General features: G+C 41.2%; 1 protein-coding gene across 1 annotated transcript in view; it reads left to right on the top strand.

Annotated features, from left to right (window-relative positions):
- Nucleotides 1-1209: 1209 nt before the first annotated feature.
- Nucleotides 1210-18350, top strand: part of SCGN (secretagogin, EF-hand calcium binding protein) — an 80135-nt gene continuing 62994 nt past the window's right edge. Inside the window, exons 1-2 of the mRNA XM_040432854.1 lie at nt 1210-1337; nt 2310-2377. Of these exons, the coding sequence (XP_040288788.1) occupies nt 1268-1337; nt 2310-2377 (138 nt within the window). The 5' untranslated portion in view covers nt 1210-1267. The remainder of the gene's footprint in view (nt 1338-2309; nt 2378-18350) is intronic.

The following is an 18350-nucleotide window of genomic DNA, read 5'->3' as shown; positions in this document are numbered from 1 at the left end:
TTAAGACATAGTACATGCAGTTTGTGCAGTGGAAGTGGCTATGGATTTCACCCTTTCCATTGCAAAGGGTGAAATCCATGGTGGCCCAAAGCTGCCCCGCGAAAGTCCACAATGACAAATCCACAGCATTTCAGTGATGCATGGACGTGGGTGCACTAGGGTGGTAGCATACCAGTGCTTTCATTACAAGGGATGAGCTGTGTAAATATGTAAGTGTCTAGAGATTTTATTGACTATGATTCTATACAAAGAATAACACATATTTGTTGAAACCATAATGTAGCTTTAAGAAACCTTAAAATTAGAATAAATTAGATGAGACAATATATTGAACTACAGCTAGGATTTCTATCTTTGCAAATACTATATAACCTTTCCATCTGAATTACAATAGTTAGTAAAATTAGCTTTTATATGTTATTTTGGAAATTCATTTTAGGGGTTTTCTTGGATTCTTATGTTGATGGCCTATCCTTAGGATAGGTCAACAATATTAGATCAGCAGGTGTCCGACTCCCAGCACCCCTGCAGATCAGCTATTTTAGGAAGCTGCAGCGCGCATTGGAGCTCTGGTGAGTGTTGTGACCTCCTCACAGCTTACCAAGCACAGGGCCATCTGTTATATAGTGACTACTCTTGGTATTGCAGTTCAGCCCTAGCCACTTGAATGGGACTGAGCTGCTCCTAGGCCACATGAGGGATGAACATGATGTCACTGGCCTAGGAAGAGGCTTACATGCCCACTGGAGTGCCACAGCCTCTTCATACAGCTGATCGGCGGGGGTGCCAGGAGAACCCACAATCAAATATTGGTGAACTATCCTGAGGATAGGCCATCAGTATCAAAATCCTGGAGAACCCCTTTTTTATATAAATGGTAACTTCAGGCTAGCTTGAGCACCCTACCATTATACTAATTCAGTAGTCATTTCATTGAGTCACTGCCTGCCGGGTAACTTTTACTAGAGTGCTGCACAATGTCCTTGGTAGATGCAGCTAGTCTGTGATATTAGACATATGGCAGTGACGCAGGGCTGTCGCCAAACAATAGGAGCCCTGATAAGGCTTGTCGGACTTTACCCTTTATAGCATATGCTGCAGCTACAAGACTGCCTCCCGCAAGCAAACCAACAAGTGTTCAAAGGGAGGAGAATATATAGAGAGAGACTATAAATAGAGCAGAGAGTGAGCGTGGAGAGAGACCGTTCACAGGCTCTGAACTCTCTACACTGACTGCTACTTTCAGCACTGAGTCTCATTCAGAACCATGGACAGAGACTTCCTGAAGCTGGATGCTGCAGAATTCCTGGAGATTTGGCAGCGCTTTGACTCTGATGGTAAGAGGACAAGAGCTTTATAAAGGACGTTAAGTCTAAGCCACATCCAAGTAGATTTAAATACCATATACTTTCAGAGTGGATAGATAATAGATAAATTAGTATGAGATTTCACATATAAGAAATAGAGTAGATAGAAGTGTAATCCATAAATAAATATTACAGATAGATTGGATGGATATGTAATCTATAGATAACATATAAATACATTAGTTAAATATGTAATCCGTTGATAGATATTAGATAGATAATCCACAGACAGATCAATAGAGAGATATTAGATAGATAGATAGATAATAGATAAATAGATAATCCATAGATAGATAGATAATTGATAGATAATAGATAGATATATAGATAGATAATACAAAGATATATAATACATATATAGAAAATCCATAGATAGATAATACATAGATAGATAGATGATAGATAGAGAACTAGATAATACATAGATAGATAGATAGATGATAGAGAAATAGATAATCCATAGATAGATAGATAGATAGTAGATAGATATATAATCCATAATAGATATATCACATGTAGGTACAAAAAAACTTTGTAATTTTATTCTCTGCAGTATAACCAATACAAATGACTTTTATTTCTCTTAGCAGCCAGTTAAGGGTATTACATCCCTAACCAGATTATTTTTCCAAAGCCACGTGTGTTCTATACAAGGAAATTGCTTTCAGATGAATTTTATTGAGGAAACTGATTATTAGGAACTATTAGTTGAATGCCAGACCTCATATGAACCTAAGATTCTGTCCTGTAATAACCTAGAAGACGTTACACAGCAAATGAACAAGAAATAATAGTGCTATCACATACATCATCTTTCTGTCATACAGTGGACTTTTCCGTTCTACATATCAGATAGCTAGATAGTAGCCTTTTACAGATGACAGCATAAGATACTCCTCTGGTATTAAGTCATATAACGGAATACCTTCTCTTTCCAATTAGATAACGGCTATATTGAGGGTAAAGAACTTGATGACTTCTTTTGCCATCTTCTCAAGAAATTGGGCACTGTAAGTAAATACTTTTTATCATGATAATGATCATATTCATTATATATACATCTACACTATTTTTATGTGATACTATGAATTCTATAGTCAGCTAATATACTGAATATGTCAAAGCCTAATTAAGTCTTTAACTTACAATAATATATATTAAAATAAAAAATAATATTTAGCTTTCTTGTGTCCAAAATAAATATCCATTTCTATGATAAATACTTCCAAAAAGCATGATATACAGCAATGTACAGAGCCATCACACCCATCCTTCCTGGTCCCCAATGGGTCTCACAATCTAATTTCCCTATTTCGGTCATCCATCCACACTAGGAGCTAACACACATCAGTATATTTCTCTTTTTTTTAATATCATATAGTCACTTGTTCTTATTCTATTGGTTCCACACACATTACACTGCTGTCAGCCGAAACAGCCATTTTCGTCAGAGCCAGCCAACAATCTAATATCTTTGGGGAGCTCAAAACTCTCCCCTACAGATGATCTTGAGGGGAAGAAGCTTTTATAATTATAGTGTTGCCAAAGATACACATTCTAACTGTGTACTAATCTGTTATTCAACATACAGTGGTCCCTCAAGTTACAATAACATTTTGTGCTGGGATGACCATTGTATGTTGAAACCATTGTAAGTTGAGTCCATAACTCTATGGAAGACTAATAATTGGTTCCAAAGCCCCAAAATGTGATCCCAAAATAAGAGAAAATGAAGATTTAAGAAAATTAAGCAAATAACTTAGACAGGAAGTCCTTATATATGAGGGAAGGAGCTTAAGTGTCCTGTATAAACAGAAGAAAAAGTTCCAGCATCCAGGATAAAATGTTGCCAACTTCTTTATTAAACTTCGGTTACATTCCAATTAAACAGACATGATCTCCCTCCACAGCTCGGTTAACATGTTTCGAACCAACCTGGTTCTTACTCATAACCTGTATAGCACACAGTGTACCCGAAAAATAAAATGGAGCAATCCTCACTTGATATCTAAAGGAGCAGCTCATCCTGGACAGACAGAGGGCAGTACAGTAGATGTAGTATTTCAGAGGGGTTACTAGACAACCAATAAAGGTGTTTTAACAGTGAAATGGCCATGTGAGTTGGTTGGATCTGGGTCTCGGACATTTGTAGGTTGAGTCTGGTTTAAAGTTACAATAGCCCAGATATAGCATATCCTGAGATATATCGTATCCTGAGGCCATTGTATCTTGAGGGATCACTGAACTGTCTCATTCCCTGGCCAAACACTCATTTCGTACAAACACTCATCCCCAATAGTTGCCCCAATCTTAAGCCTGAGATAGACCTTTAGATATTCTGTGTATTACCTTCAGGTATACGATGCCCACATAGACTACAGTCGTACTCTCAGAGCTTGAACATAAAACATACAGTAGAGTCCTCGTGTTCCCTGCAGAAGTGTGGATGATCCTGACATTTTCTGGCACATCGCCCTGTGGTTGTTAAATTCTGTTCCACAATTTAGCATATTCGTGATCCAGGTCCTAAGTAAACAATTAATGCTGTTAGCAGCCTGAAGATCTACTAATGCACAACTTGTGCTGTGCCAGCACACACACGAATGAGAACATCGTAGATGATTAGAGTATTAATATTTAATGCATGTCGGCCAAATCTGAGTTAAATGTGTGTGATTTACTGACAACGTAAAGAGAGGATGAAAAGAATATAATTGGAATATTATAGGGTATAATCACACAAAGCAGCATAAACTTGTCATCATTTTACAGTGATCAGATAAAGGTCATCAGAAAGATGCTTTACTATGGCACAAGGTGTGGAGAATGATGTGTGAGACTAATACATGGTCAACTTTAGGAAACAATGTGATTTATTTAGTGCAGCTATTGTAACTTACAAAACTGTACAATAACTGACTGGAGCCAAAAGGGATGTAGTAAATGTAAGTGCTGTGACCCCTCTCCATATTCAAGCCTTTGCTTGCAGTCAGAGCGTATAACTACTGACAAAGAGGAGGAAGGCAGTAACATATGCTTGTTGATGGGGTAAAGCATCAGTCAAAACAATAGCAATAGAATAATAATTTTATAAATATATGTTCATTCAGTTTGAAGGGTTTGCCCGCTTTGGAAACCACTTTTAAAGGCGTTGTGCAGTGTTTACTAAATGATGGTCTGTCTTCAGGATAGGCCATCACTAGCTGATCAGCGGGTGTTCGACATCCCCAGACCCCCGCCGATCAGCAGTTCAGGTCTTGCTCCCTGAGTTAGTGCCAGAACTAAATATCCCTGTCAACTGTGTAGTGGCCAAAGATCGTCACTTGGCTTGAATGGGACCAGAGCTGTAGTAAGAAGTTCCCTCCATTACACAGTTGATGGAGCTCTGTAGTTCTAGCACCAACTTCCAGCAATGGAGCTACAGCTGATTGGTGGGGTACATTGTGCGTTGTGACATCCGCCAATCAGCTAGTGATGACCGATCCTGAGAATAAGCCATCATTTAGTAACAGAGGGATAACTCCCTTAAGTTCCTAAATGTCTAGAGTTCAGTGTATGCTGCTCAGACACAATGAGGTCTATTGATACTTTAACATATATGGACTTTACTGGTAGCCTGGACTGGCTACTTATATTATTTACCATTAAGACTGTATAAAAATACAGATTATTATTTATTGCAAAGGATTATGTAAGGAATTAAATATCTCCTTTTAACTCCAAAAGCACATATACATTATACTGTACATATACAGTATATGTAATTCCTATACCTTTGTCTATAGGCTTATCAAACAAGTGTGAACGTAGTTTGGTGCGCAACAAGCAAGTTTGGAAATACCTTCTAACTTTCCCTTGAAACCTGTGTTGCAAACTTCCAGTGGTTTCACCTTACATATCTGCTTGTTATGTTAGAAGTAGAAAAACAGCCAGCAGCACTCCAGAATATCAAAAGCAAGAGGTGGTTTATTAGACCCAAAGTCTACTTCTAGTTCATTGGACCTAGGTGCTGGTCCACATTGGCCGGACGTGCACCCCTCGTTTATACAGTGTGCTGCTTCCTCATTTTCTCAAGGCTGCTTGTTATGTCAGCTAGGGAGACTGTATCATATAACTAAGGTCACGTTTCTGCATCTGAATATTGTACATTGTTAGAAACTGTGAACGAACATTGATTTCTAAAGTAAATATTAACCCCTTCCTGTTGTGAGGATTTTCTGTAGTTTTTTTTCAAATTTTCTACTCTCGGCCTTCCAGAAGCTATAATTTTTTTTTCTGCTTACATATATGTATTATTTTTTGCGGGATAAGTTGTACTTTCAAATGGCACGATGATTTTATGTGAAAAATAAAAATTATAGTATACGACAATGTCTTTCTAACAAAGCTAGAACCAGCCTTGTACCTCTTATTGATCGAGAGATATCCCCATTCATTGTTCCAGTTGCTCTGCTAAATTCTCTTCAGCCTGGTAGTTCAGAGGACATGTCCTTTCTGCTATAGCTCTCTCCCTGTAAATGACACAGCTTCTAACACTAGATTTGGCTGGTGTCAGCTGAAGATTTAAACTGAGCATGTGCAACCACCTCAGTGAGGTGGACAAAAAAATAAGGAAGAGAACAAACAGCAGGTGGCGCTTTACAGATACATTTTATTGAATAACTGAGTGGCTATTTTAAATGTGCACATTTATTACATGCAATTACAAAAGTATTCAGATCCAGGTGCTGTTTTGAAAAATGTAGAACGTATTTCGTGGCACAACCCCTTTAACCACTTGCCGCAACTGTAACGCCGAAAGGCGTCATCGCGGCGGCTCCCCCAGGCTACGCTAACGCCGATTGGCGTCATCTCGCGTGAGCCGAGATTTCCTGTGAACGCGCGCACACAGGCGCGCGCGCTCACAGGAACGGAAGGTAAGAGAGTGGATCTCCAGCCTGCCAGTGGCGATCGTTCGCTGGCAGGCTGGAGATGTGATTTTTTTAACCCCTGAAAGGTATATCAGACGCTGTTTTGATAACAGCGTCTAATATACCTGCTACCTGGTCCTCTGGTGGTCCCCTTTGTTTGGATCGACCACCAGAGGACACAGGTAGCTCAGTAATATGTTGCACCAAGCACCACTACACTACACCCCCCCCCCCACTGTCACTTATTAACCCCTTATTCACCCTTGATCACCCCTGATCACCCCATATAGACTCCCTGATCACCCCCCTGTCATTGATTACCCCCCTGTCATTGATTACCCCCCTGTAAAGCTCTATTCAGACGTCCGCATGATTTTTACGGATCCACTGATAGATGGATCGGATCCGCAAAATGCATACGGACGTCTGAATGGAGCCTTACAGGGGCGTGATCAATGACTGTGGTGATCACCCCATATAGACTCCCTGATCACCCCCCTGTCATTGATTACCCCCCTGTAAAGCTCCATTCAGATGTCCGCATGATTTTTACGGATCCACTGATAGATGGATCGGATCCGCAAAACGCATACGAACGTCTGAATGAAGCCTTACAGGGGCGTGATCAATGACTGTGGTGATCACCCCATATAGACTCCCTGATCCCCCCCTGTCATTGATTACCCCCCTGTCATTGATCACCCCCCTGTAAAGCTCCATTCAGACGTCCGCATGATTTTTACGGATCCACTGATAGATGGATCGGATCCGCAAAACGCATATGGACGTCTGAATGGAGCCTTACAGGGGCATGATCAATGACTGTGGTGATCACCACATATAGACTCCCTGATCACCCCCCTGTCATTGATTACCCCCCTGTAAAGCTCCATTCAGATGTCCGCATGATTTTTACGGATCCACTGATAGATGGATCGGATCCGCAAAACACATACAGGCGTCTCCCTGGAGCCTTCCAGGGGGGGGTGATCACCCCATATAGACTCCCTGATCACCCCCCTGTCATTGATCACCCCCCCTGTCATTGATCACCCCCCCCTGTCATTGATCACCCCCCCTGTCATTGATCACCCCCCCTGTCATTGATCACCCCCCTGTCATTGATCACCCCCCTGTCATTGATCACCCCCCCTGTCATTGATCACCCCCCCTGTCATTGATCACCCCCCCTGTCATTGATCACCCCCCCTGTCATTGATCACCCCCCCTGTCAGGCTGCATTCAGATGTCCGTATGATTTTTACGGATCCACGGATACATGGATCGGATCCGCAAAACACATACGGACATCTGAATGGAGCCTTATAGGGGGGTGATCAATGACAGGGGGGTGATCACCCCATATAGACTCCCTGATCACCCCCCTGTCATTGATCACCCCCCTGTCATTGATCACCCCCCTGTCATTGATCACCCCCCTGTAAGGCTCCATTCAGACATTTTTTTGGCCCAAGTTAGCGGAAATTTTTTTTTTTTCTTACAAAGTCTCATATTCCACTAACTTGTGTCAAAAAATAAAATCTCACATGAACTCACCATACCCCTCACGGAATCCAAATGCGTAAATTTTTTTAGAGATTTATATTCCAGACTTCTTCTCACGCTTTAGGGCCCCTAGAATGCCAGGGCAGTATAAATACCCCACATGTGACCCCATTTCGGAAAGAAGACACCCCAAGGTATTCCGTGAGGGGCATATTGAGTCCATGAACGATTGAAATGTTTGTCCCAAGTTAGCGGAAAGGGAGACTTTGTGAGAAAAAAATAAATAAAATCAATTTCCGCTAACTTGTGCCAAAAAAAATAAAATTCTATGAACTCGCCATGCCCCTCATTGAATACCTTGGGGTGTCTTCTTTCCAAAATGGGGTCACATGTGGGGTATTTATACTGCCCTGGCATTCTAGGGGTCCTAAAGCGTGAGAAGAAGTCTGGGATCCAAATGTCTAAAAATGCCCTCATAAAAGGAATGTGGGCCCCTTTGCGCATCTAGGCTGCAAAAAAGTGTCACACATCTGGTATCGCCGTACTCAGGAGAAGTTGGGCAATGTGTTTTGGGGTGTCATTTTACATATACCCATGCTGGGTGAGATAAATATCTTGGTCAAATGCCAACTTTGTATAAAAAAATGGGAAAAGTTGTCTTTTGCTGAGATATTTCTCTCACCCAGCATGAGTATATGTAAAAAGACACCCCAAAACACATTCCCCAACTTCTCATGAATACGGCGATACCAGATGTGTGACACTTTTTTGCAGCCTAGGTGGGAAAAGGGGCCCACATTCCAAAGAGCACCTTTAGGATTTCACAGGTCATTTACCTACTTACCACACATTAGGGCCCCTGGAAAATGCCAGGGCAGTATAACTACCCCACAAGTGACCCCATTTTGGAAAGAAGACACCCCAAGGTATTCCGTGAGGGGCATGGCGAGTTCCTAGAATTTTATATTTTTTGTCACAAGTTAGCGGAAAATGATGATTTTTTTTTTTCTTACAAAGTCTCATATTCCACTAACTTGTGACAAAAAATAAAAACTTCCATGAACTCACTATGCCCATCACGAAATACCTGGGGGTGTCTTCTTTCCAAAATGGGGTCACTTGTGGGGTAGTTATACTGCCCTGGCATTCTAGGGGCCCAAATGTGTGGTAAGGAGTTTGAAATCAAAATGTGTAAAAAATGACCAGTGAAATCCGAAAGGTGCTCTTTGGAATATGGGCCCCTTTGCCCACCTAGGCTGCAAAAAAGTGTCACACATCTGGTATCTCCGTACTCAGGAGAAGTTGGGGAATGTGTTTTGGGGTGTCATTTTACATATACCCATGCTGGGTGAGAGAAATATCTTGGTCAAATGCCAACTTTGTATAAAAAAATGGGAAAAGTTGTCTTTTGCCAAGATATTTCTCTCACCCAGCATGGTTATATGTAAAAAGACACCCCAAAACACATTCCCCAACTTCTCCTGAATACGGAGATACCAGATGTGTGACACTTTTTTGCAGCCTAGGTGGGCAAAGGGGCCCACATTCCAAAGAGCACCTTTCGGATTTCACTGGTCATTTTTTACAGAATTTGATTTCAAACTCCTTACCACACATTTGGGCCCCTAGAATGCCAGGGCAGTATAACTACCCCACAAGTGACCCCATTTTGGAAAGAAGAGACCCCAAGGTATTCGCTGATGGGCATAGTGAGTTCATGGAAGTTTTTATTTTTTGTCACGAGTTAGTGGAATATGAGACTTTGTATGGAAAAAAAAAAAATCATCATTTTCCACTAACTTGTGACAAAAAATAAAAAATTCTAGGAACTCGCCATGCCCCTCACGGAATACCTTGGGGTGTCTTCTTTCCAAAATGGGGTCACTTGTGGGGTAGTTATACTGCCCTGGCATTCTAGGGGCCCAAATGTGTGGTAAGGAGTTTGAAATCAAATTCTGTAAAAAATGACCAGTGAAATCCGAAAGGTGCTCTTTGGAATATGGGCCCCTTTGCCCACCTAGGCTGCAAAAAAGTGTCACACATCTGGTATCTCCATATTCAGGAGAAGTTGGGGAATGTGTTTTGGGGTGTCTTTTTACATATAACCATGCTGGGTGAGAGAAATATCTTGGCAAAAGACAACTTTTCCCATTTTTTTATACAAAGTTGGCATTTGACCAAGATATTTATCTCACCCAGCATGGGTATATGTAAAATGACACCCCAAAACACATTCCCCAACTTCTCCTGAATACGGAGATACCAGATGTGTGACACTTTTTTGCAGCCTAGGTGGGCAAAGGGGCCCACATTCCAAAGAGCACCTTTCGGATTTCACTGGTCATTTTTTACAGAATTTGATTTCAAACTCCTTACCACACATTTGGGCCCCTAGAATGCCAGGGCAGTATAACTACCCCACAAGTGACCCCATTTTGGAAAGAAGAGACCCCAAGGTATTCGCTGATGGGCATAGTGAGTTCATGGAAGTTTTTATTTTTTGTCACGAGTTAGTGGAATATGAGACTTTGTATGGAAAAAAAAAAAAAAATCATCATTTTCCACTAACTTGTGACAAAAAATAAAAAATTCTAGGAACTCGCCATGCCCCTCACGGAATACCTTGGGGTGTCTTCTTTCCAAAATGGGGTCACTTGTGGGGTAGTTATACTGCCCTGGCATTCTAGGGGCCCAAATGTGTGGTAAGGAGTTTGAAATCAAATTCTGTAAAAAATGACCAGTGAAATCCGAAAGGTGCTCTTTGGAATATGGGCCCCTTTGCCCACCTAGGCTGCAAAAAAGTGTCACACATCTGGTATCTCCGTATTCAGGAGAAGTTGGGGAATGTGTTTTGGGGTGTCTTTTTACATATAACCATGCTGGGTGAGAGAAATATCTTGGCAAAAGACAACTTTTCCCATTTTTTTATACAAAGTTGGCATTTGACCAAGATATTTATCTCACCCAGCATGGGTATATGTAAAATGACACCCCAAAACACATTCCCCAACTTCTCCTGAATACGGAGATACCACATGTGTGACACTTTTTTGCAGCCTAGGTGGGCAAAGGGGCCCATATTCCAAAGAGCATCTTTCGGATTTCACTGGTCATTTTTTACAGAATTTGATTTCAAACTCCTTACCACACATTTGGGCCCCTAGAATGCCAGGGCAGTATAACTACCCCACAAGTGACCCCATTTTGGAAAGAAGACACCCCAAGGTATTCGCTGATGGGCATAGTGAGTTCATGGAAGTTTTTATTTTTTGTCACAAGTTAGTGAAATATGAGACTTTGTAAGAAAAAAAAAATCATCATTTTCCGCTAACTTGTGACAAAAAAAAAAAAGTTCTATGAACTCACTATGCCCATCAGCGAATACCTTAGGGTGTCTACTTTCCGAAATGGGGTCATTTGTGGGGTGTTTGTACTGTCTGGCCATTGTAGAACCTCAGGAAACATGACAGGTGCTCAGAAAGTCAGAGCTGCTTCAAAAAGCGGAAATTCACATTTTTGTACCATAGTTTGTAAACGCTATAACTTTTACCCAAACCATTTTTTTTTACCCAAACATTTTTTTTTTTATCAAAGACATGTAGAACAATAAATTTAGAGAAAAATTTATATATGGATGTCGTTTTTTTTGCAAAATTTTGCAACTGAAACTGAAAAATGTCATTTTTTTGCAAAAAAATCGTTAAATTTCGATTAATAACAAAAAAAGTAAAAATGTCAGCAGCAATGAAATACCACCAAATGAAAGCTCTATTAGTGAGAAGAAAAGGAGGTAAAATTCATTTGGGTGGTAAGTTGCATGACCGAGCAATAAACCGCTAAAGTTGTGGAGTGCCGATTTGTAAAAAAGGGCCTGGTCTTTAGGGGGGTATAAACCTGTGGTCCTTAAGTGGTTAATATCGTATATGACATAGTGGGAAAATTCTACCTGGGATGGAATAAAAAAAAACACACAATTCCACCATAGTTTTATTAGATTTGTATTAGAACATTCTTTATGCAGTAAAATAGCATGTTAACTTCATTCTCTAGGTCAGCAGGGTTACAAGAATACCATATTTTTATATACGATAGTTCTTGTTTTATTAGTTAAAAAAAAAAAACTTTCGGCAAAATAATTTTTTGTATCACCATATTCTAATAATTTTTTCTATATATAGGTCTATGGAACTGTATGAGGGCTCATTTTCTGATAGGGCAATTAGTATTTTTTATTAATGCCACTTTGGGGTGTGTATGTCTTTTTGATCACTTTTTATTAAATTTTTGGGGAAATCGGCCATTTTTGCTCAATATCCTCCTGATGTCACTGTCCTCATCTCCAAAAATCTCACACCTGTGCCCATCACCACCGGCCATGTTCCCTACAATACCCACTGTGGGCAGCTGCTCACTGCTTTTGCTCTGCCTCCTCTCCAATTTTTTGCCAGGAAGTGGCATGTGTGCAGACCTTTCACTGATGCTGCTGCCCACAGCGGGTACTGTAGGGCATATGCCTGGGCCCGCCAGTGATTGCAAGATTTCAGGAGCTGAGAATGGTGACATTAGGAAGATATTGGGCTAGCTTACAGCAAGACATGGGAGGAGTTATCGACAAGTAACACCAGGGTCCTGGGTACTTGCAGCATTTGTGAACTGTGTATGGGACCTACAGTGCGGCTGCAGCAGTTCTAGATGAGTTAAGTAGCTGACAGACTCTCTTTAAAGGGCACAGCAAGCTTAGCAGTTCTCATGGAGAGGCGCTATCTCTTTAACTATATACAGTCCATATATACAGTCCATAAGTACTAGTCCCAAGGGGGACATGGACAATGTCAGGCTTTCAGGCCACCGGGTGTCCAGCTCTCTGGGACACTCCTCACTTGAAGCCATCACAATCATCTATGGCCTCATACACACGAACGTATTTTCATTCCGTGTCCATTCCGTTTTTTTTGTGGACCGTGTATGGAATAATTCATTGCAATAAGTCCACAAAAAAAACGGAAGGTACTCCGTGTGCATTCCGTTTCCGTATGCCCGTATTTCCGTTCCGCCAAAAAATAGAACATGTCCTATTATTGTCCGCATTACAGACAAGGATAGTACTGTATTATTAGGGGCCAGCTGTTCCGTTCCACAAAATACAGAATGCACACGGATGTCATCCATTTTTTTTGCGGATCTGATTTTTGCGGACTGCAAAATACATACGGTCATGTGCATGAGGCCTATCTTTGGGGACATGGCAGGGAGGCACTTTATTCAACCCGCCCCATCTTGGTTAAGTGTCTTCAGGAGCTCAGTTTGCAGTCTCAATATCTCCCCTACTGCAGCACCCACTGCAATAGGCCGAATGGCCTGCATCCCCAGTGTGCGGATGCAAGCTCTAGCATTGCATATGCTCTTCTCTTTCAAGGTGGCTCCCTACAGTCCTTCTTATCATGGCCCTTCCTCTCTTCTTGCATCAGCAGTCACATCAAATAGGGTCTTATTGGCCTGTACTCTCTCTTCATAGACCAGTGCTTTTGTTGTATAACAGTATCATTTGTGGCCACATCTCACTTCTACAGTCCATGGACACAGGGATGGATTAAGTGCATGATAGGCCCAAGTTTATGTTAGTTTTTTTTTTGTATGAAGAGGCTGCGGTGCTATGTGAGTGCCACAGTCTCTTCCTAGGCCATATGACATCACATTAATCTAGGACACAGCTGCAAACAGTGCTCCAGACTAAACAAAAATTTTAAATACATCTAATTATAATAAAAAAGACTTGGAGGAGAATACAGCACCACATACATTTTACATCCAGTGACATCTCCTGTCATGTAGACCTTCTCTTTCCTCTTCTCCTCCGTTTGACCCAGGCCGCCATGAAAAATTATTTCAGCAGCATCTCGTCTGGCCACACACAGCCCCCACATAGTAATTTTCCCTCACACCTCCCTCATATAGTAATTCTCCCCATAATAAATTTGCCCCTACATAATAACCCTCACGCTGGCCCCACATACTAATTTCCCCGCACATAGCCCCCATATAGTAATTTGCCCCATGTAGTAGTTTGCCCCCAATGTAGTAATTTCCCCCTACTGTCCCTTCTCTAATATGTCCTCTTGTATACCCCCCCAGTAATGTCCCCCAAATTTGGTTACTATTACAAGAAAGTTTAGACTGGCATATTCTTATACATAATCATAGTCATGGGTGCACATCCATAAGGCAAACATAATAAATAAAAAAATAATAATGGCTGCACACACATATAAGCAGTAAAGCTAAGAAATGGGGATCATTCTAAATTCAAGTGGTACTATACCTACTATTGGAATCAATGGAAGCTCTTAGCGCACATTTTGATCAAACTTGTGTCGGGCCCATCCACCACGCGTCAAGGTGGCTTCCGCGGGCTGGTCCCTATCACTAATATACCGCCTCTCTTGGACTTATTCAAGTCCACATTATCAGGGCATGTTCCCCCAAATAAAAAAAAATAAAAGCTAAATACTCACCTATGTCTAGGCTTCAAATCTCCGCTGGTACGGGACGGCAGGCGCGCGATGGCAGGCGCTCACACATCACTGTGCTGCGTCCCGGCACAGGCACGTTATGATGTCATCCAAGCCCGCCTGCATTGGGATTTTACTACCGCTTAGGCCCGCCGCCTATGGCGGTGATTGGCAGCGGAGCAGGGAACTATATGCCCCCCCAGTATGTGGGTGTTTAGGTCAGTGTTGGGCCCCCCAGCAATGCCGGGCCCGGGACTGCCGAGCCTCCATAACACTCTGAAAAGGTGTGGCACTTTTAAGATGGGTGTGCTTTTCTACCACTTTACAGAAACATGATAACTGCCAAGGAAGTAACACAGATAAATAGAGATAAATAGAGACCACTGCAATGATGCAAAGATGAAGCACAATAGTGCCTTGTGCCTTGTACGTATGTGTTCTAATGCATCAATGGAAATATTGCCTAAAGCAACCTATCTAGTTCTCTAGTGTAGACATGAATAGTAATGGTCTTTTATTACTGAAGGTCAGTGCCATCATTAGGTCTGAGAAATGTAACCCAGAGACTGTTGACAGTTTTGGCATCTGTAATCCGGTAGGGGATGGCATAGAAACACTGGAGTAGCATTTCTAGGCAAAAGTGTTAACAATGTTAAAGTTAAGAAACAAGCAATGTTTGATAAATTTTGCTTAAGGGGGTTCTCCAAGAATTAAAAAAATGAAAATACTTAAATATTATTTTATAATAAATATATTCACAAATACCTTTCATTACTTAGAATGGCTTCTTTTGTCTAGGGAGCAATCATTAGGAGAAATAAAATGTCCGTCGTCCTATCAGTACACACAAAACCTGTCCTAATCACACAGGAGGACAAGTTACTTCACCACAATGAGCCATAGTGCTGCCTCCTCCTCCTCTCCCCTCTGCTTGTCAGGAATCATGATCCTGAATACAGGTGAATCTCTGTGGGAATGGAGAAGTTGAGGAGACATGAGAGGGGGGTGAGGTGTGGCTAATGAGCAGCAACACTTGTTTCCAATCTCCATTACCACAGCAACACATTACCACAATCTGTCCTGTCCGTCCTCTCTGTACTTCATGTCTCCTCATCAACTAAATTCCCCAGAGATTCAGCTAAAGTTCTTATCATCTGTATTCAGGATCATAATCCCTGACAAGTAGAGAGGAGGAGGAGGGAGCTCTTTACCTCAGTGTTGTAAAGTAACTTGTCCTCATGTGTGATCAGGACAGGTTTTGTGTGAACTAATAGGACGGCAGCCATTTTGTTTCCCCTAATGATTGCTCCCCAGACAAAACCAGCCATTATAAATAATTAAGGTATTTGAGAATATATTTATAATAAAGTAATATTTAAGTATTTTCATTTTCTTAATTCCTGGAAAAAACCCTTTAAAGGGGTTGTTGACCTCCCATCCCTTCCCAGTGTGGCTGGACTTGTGAAGGGAATCATACTTGCCTGATCCCTGCAGCTGGGTTCTGGCTCCTTCGCCCTCCTGTTACAACTGCAGATCTCCAGTCTTTCAGTGCCATGTTACCCAGTGACATGTTAAAGAAGACTGGAGATCTGCAGTGGCAGCATAGGACCAAAGAAACCGGAACCCAGCAGCAGGTATCAGGTAATTATGATTTCTTACGAAGGTTCGGCCATGCTAGGTTGTCTGCCCGAAAGGTCCCCAGGGGTGAAGAATCCCTTTAAGTTACAGAAACGCAAGCTCAAACAAAACTGAATTCATATATTACCCTCAATATAAACCCCCCTCATGGTAATATTTCTTCTCGTATATATTAAAGGAAATTTGCAGGAATATTCTTTATGAAGTGCTCCCAGCCTGCCCCATGAAACAGGAGATTCATACTTGCCTGCTCCACGTTGCTCCAGTCCTCCGAGGTGCGGTACCTCCTCTTTCTTCATCTTCTGGTCTTGCTGCTTGTGGCCAGATCACGGCTGAAGCCAATTATTGGCAGGAGCAGTATATGTGACCATGTACTGCTAGATGTGAACAGTGTGGGGACCGGAAGATGGAGAAAGAGGAGGCAGCGCTGAGGATCAGAGCAGCCTGTAGAAGGTTAGTATGAATCTTCTGTTTCAGGAGACAGGCTGCGGGAACTTACAAAAAAAAATTATGATTACTGGAAAGCCCTTTTAAGTCTGGAATGATGATTCTGGAATGGGGCAATAATTTGTACAAAAATAGAAACATATTTTTTAACTTAATAGATGCGGTGTAACATTTCCAGTGGTTTCTTTCACATTAGATGCAAAACTGTTTCAACGATGACATAAATAAGCCACATATCATTTATTTTGTTGATTTTATTTTGCCATATTTTCCTTAATAGTTAAATGTGTATCAAGGCCACACATTTAATTTCTTTCAGTGTGAATAGTAGTTTAGTCTTAACAGTCCCTGTAGTATTTTTAATGCATGAAAAAAGTTCTCCAGGAAATAAAAACATGATGATTAAAGCCACGTCATTATAAATAAACGTATGAATAGTTTAATTCATAATTCAGCAAAACATGCCAATGTTACACAGAAACCAGTCCTAAGGGTACTTTCACACTAGCATTTTTGTTTTCCGTCACACTAGCTCAATACCGGAATAAAACTGATCAGTTTTATCCTAATGCATTCTGAATGGAGAGCATTCCGTTCAGGATGCATCAGTTCAGTCCCTCTTACGTTTTTTGGACATAGAAAATACCACAGCATGCTGCAGTTTTCTCCCCGGCCAAAAATACTGATCACTTGCCGGCATTAATTTTCATTGAAGTGTATTAGTGCCGGATCCCGGAATTAAGTGTTCCGGCAAAACGGATCCGGCTTTCCGGTCTGCGCCTTTAAAAATGAAAAAAATAAAATAATAATACCAGATCTGTTTTTCCGGATGACATCGGAGAGACGGATCTGGTATTTCAATTCATTTTTCAGATGGATCCGCATCCGGATCCGTCTGACAAATGCCATCTGTTTGCGTACGGATTTGCGACGGAACTGCCTGCCGGAATCCTCTGCCTCAAGTGTGAAAATACAGTAAAATGTGCTGTTCCACAAGTAGCAGTTGAAGGCAGGAAGGGGGAAACCATTAGACATCATTCCTCCTCCTGGATGTGAACCTTGTGCTCCGGCAGCCACATAGAGTCACAACCACTACTGCAGCCTATGTAACAGGATGGCGGCCATTTCAGTTCATTATGAAAAGAACATGCTTTGCTAATTAACCCTTTCATGACCCGGCCTGAATGACCTTACGCTATTTTGTTATTTAGCACATGTGATGGTTTAAACACCCATAAGGGTACGGCCACACAGGTTTCCTGATGCGGTTTTGGAAGTCATAATCAGGAGTGAATCATAACAGCAGACAAAGCATAAAGGCCAGATAGGACTTCTCTTTTTTTGCAACCTGACCGTGCGGCCGTACCTTAACTATTTGTTGGACTACTAAAACAATTTTAGTGATTATTTTTAAGTGACACCCAGGACTTTTTATTAATATGTTTTTTAGAAAATGTTTTTCCATTTTTAAGTTTAATTTGGGGAAAATTGCAATAAAATTTTAAAAAGTACTTAAATAACTGGGGGACACTGACACATTGTTTTGCACATTTCCACTGTAACTAGGGCATTTTAAGAAACCAAAGTTACAGGGGAAAACAGCCCCCTGTGGGGACATTGCACACAGGGAGACGTGTGCCCCCGAGCTGTGATAACCTGATTCAATAGAGAAAGTGGCATAACCATTTCCTCAATTCACTTTCATAGCACTAACTGAGCAGTAAGCACCGAGCACAGGAGAAGGCAGAAGTGGTAATAAACCTTGCAGGCGTATACTACATCTTTCATACTTACCTTTAATACAAGAAGATTGCTTTAAAATGTTCTGTTATTGACCAAAACTTATGGTTTGCCTATAATAATGAAATTCATTAATAAGTTTAGGAATATTTTATTCAGTTCTGAGGGCTTGAGTAGTTTCTATATTGTATAAAGGATTTGGATGTGGTAAAAAATGGAAGGTAACATTTTAC

This window comes from Bufo bufo, chromosome 5, assembly GCF_905171765.1.
Source record: "Bufo bufo chromosome 5, aBufBuf1.1, whole genome shotgun sequence".
In the NCBI taxonomy this organism is placed as follows: Eukaryota; Metazoa; Chordata; class Amphibia; order Anura; family Bufonidae; genus Bufo; species Bufo bufo.
The sequence above is the reverse complement of the archived record's forward strand: the minus strand, read 5'-3'. Positions and strand labels throughout refer to the sequence as shown.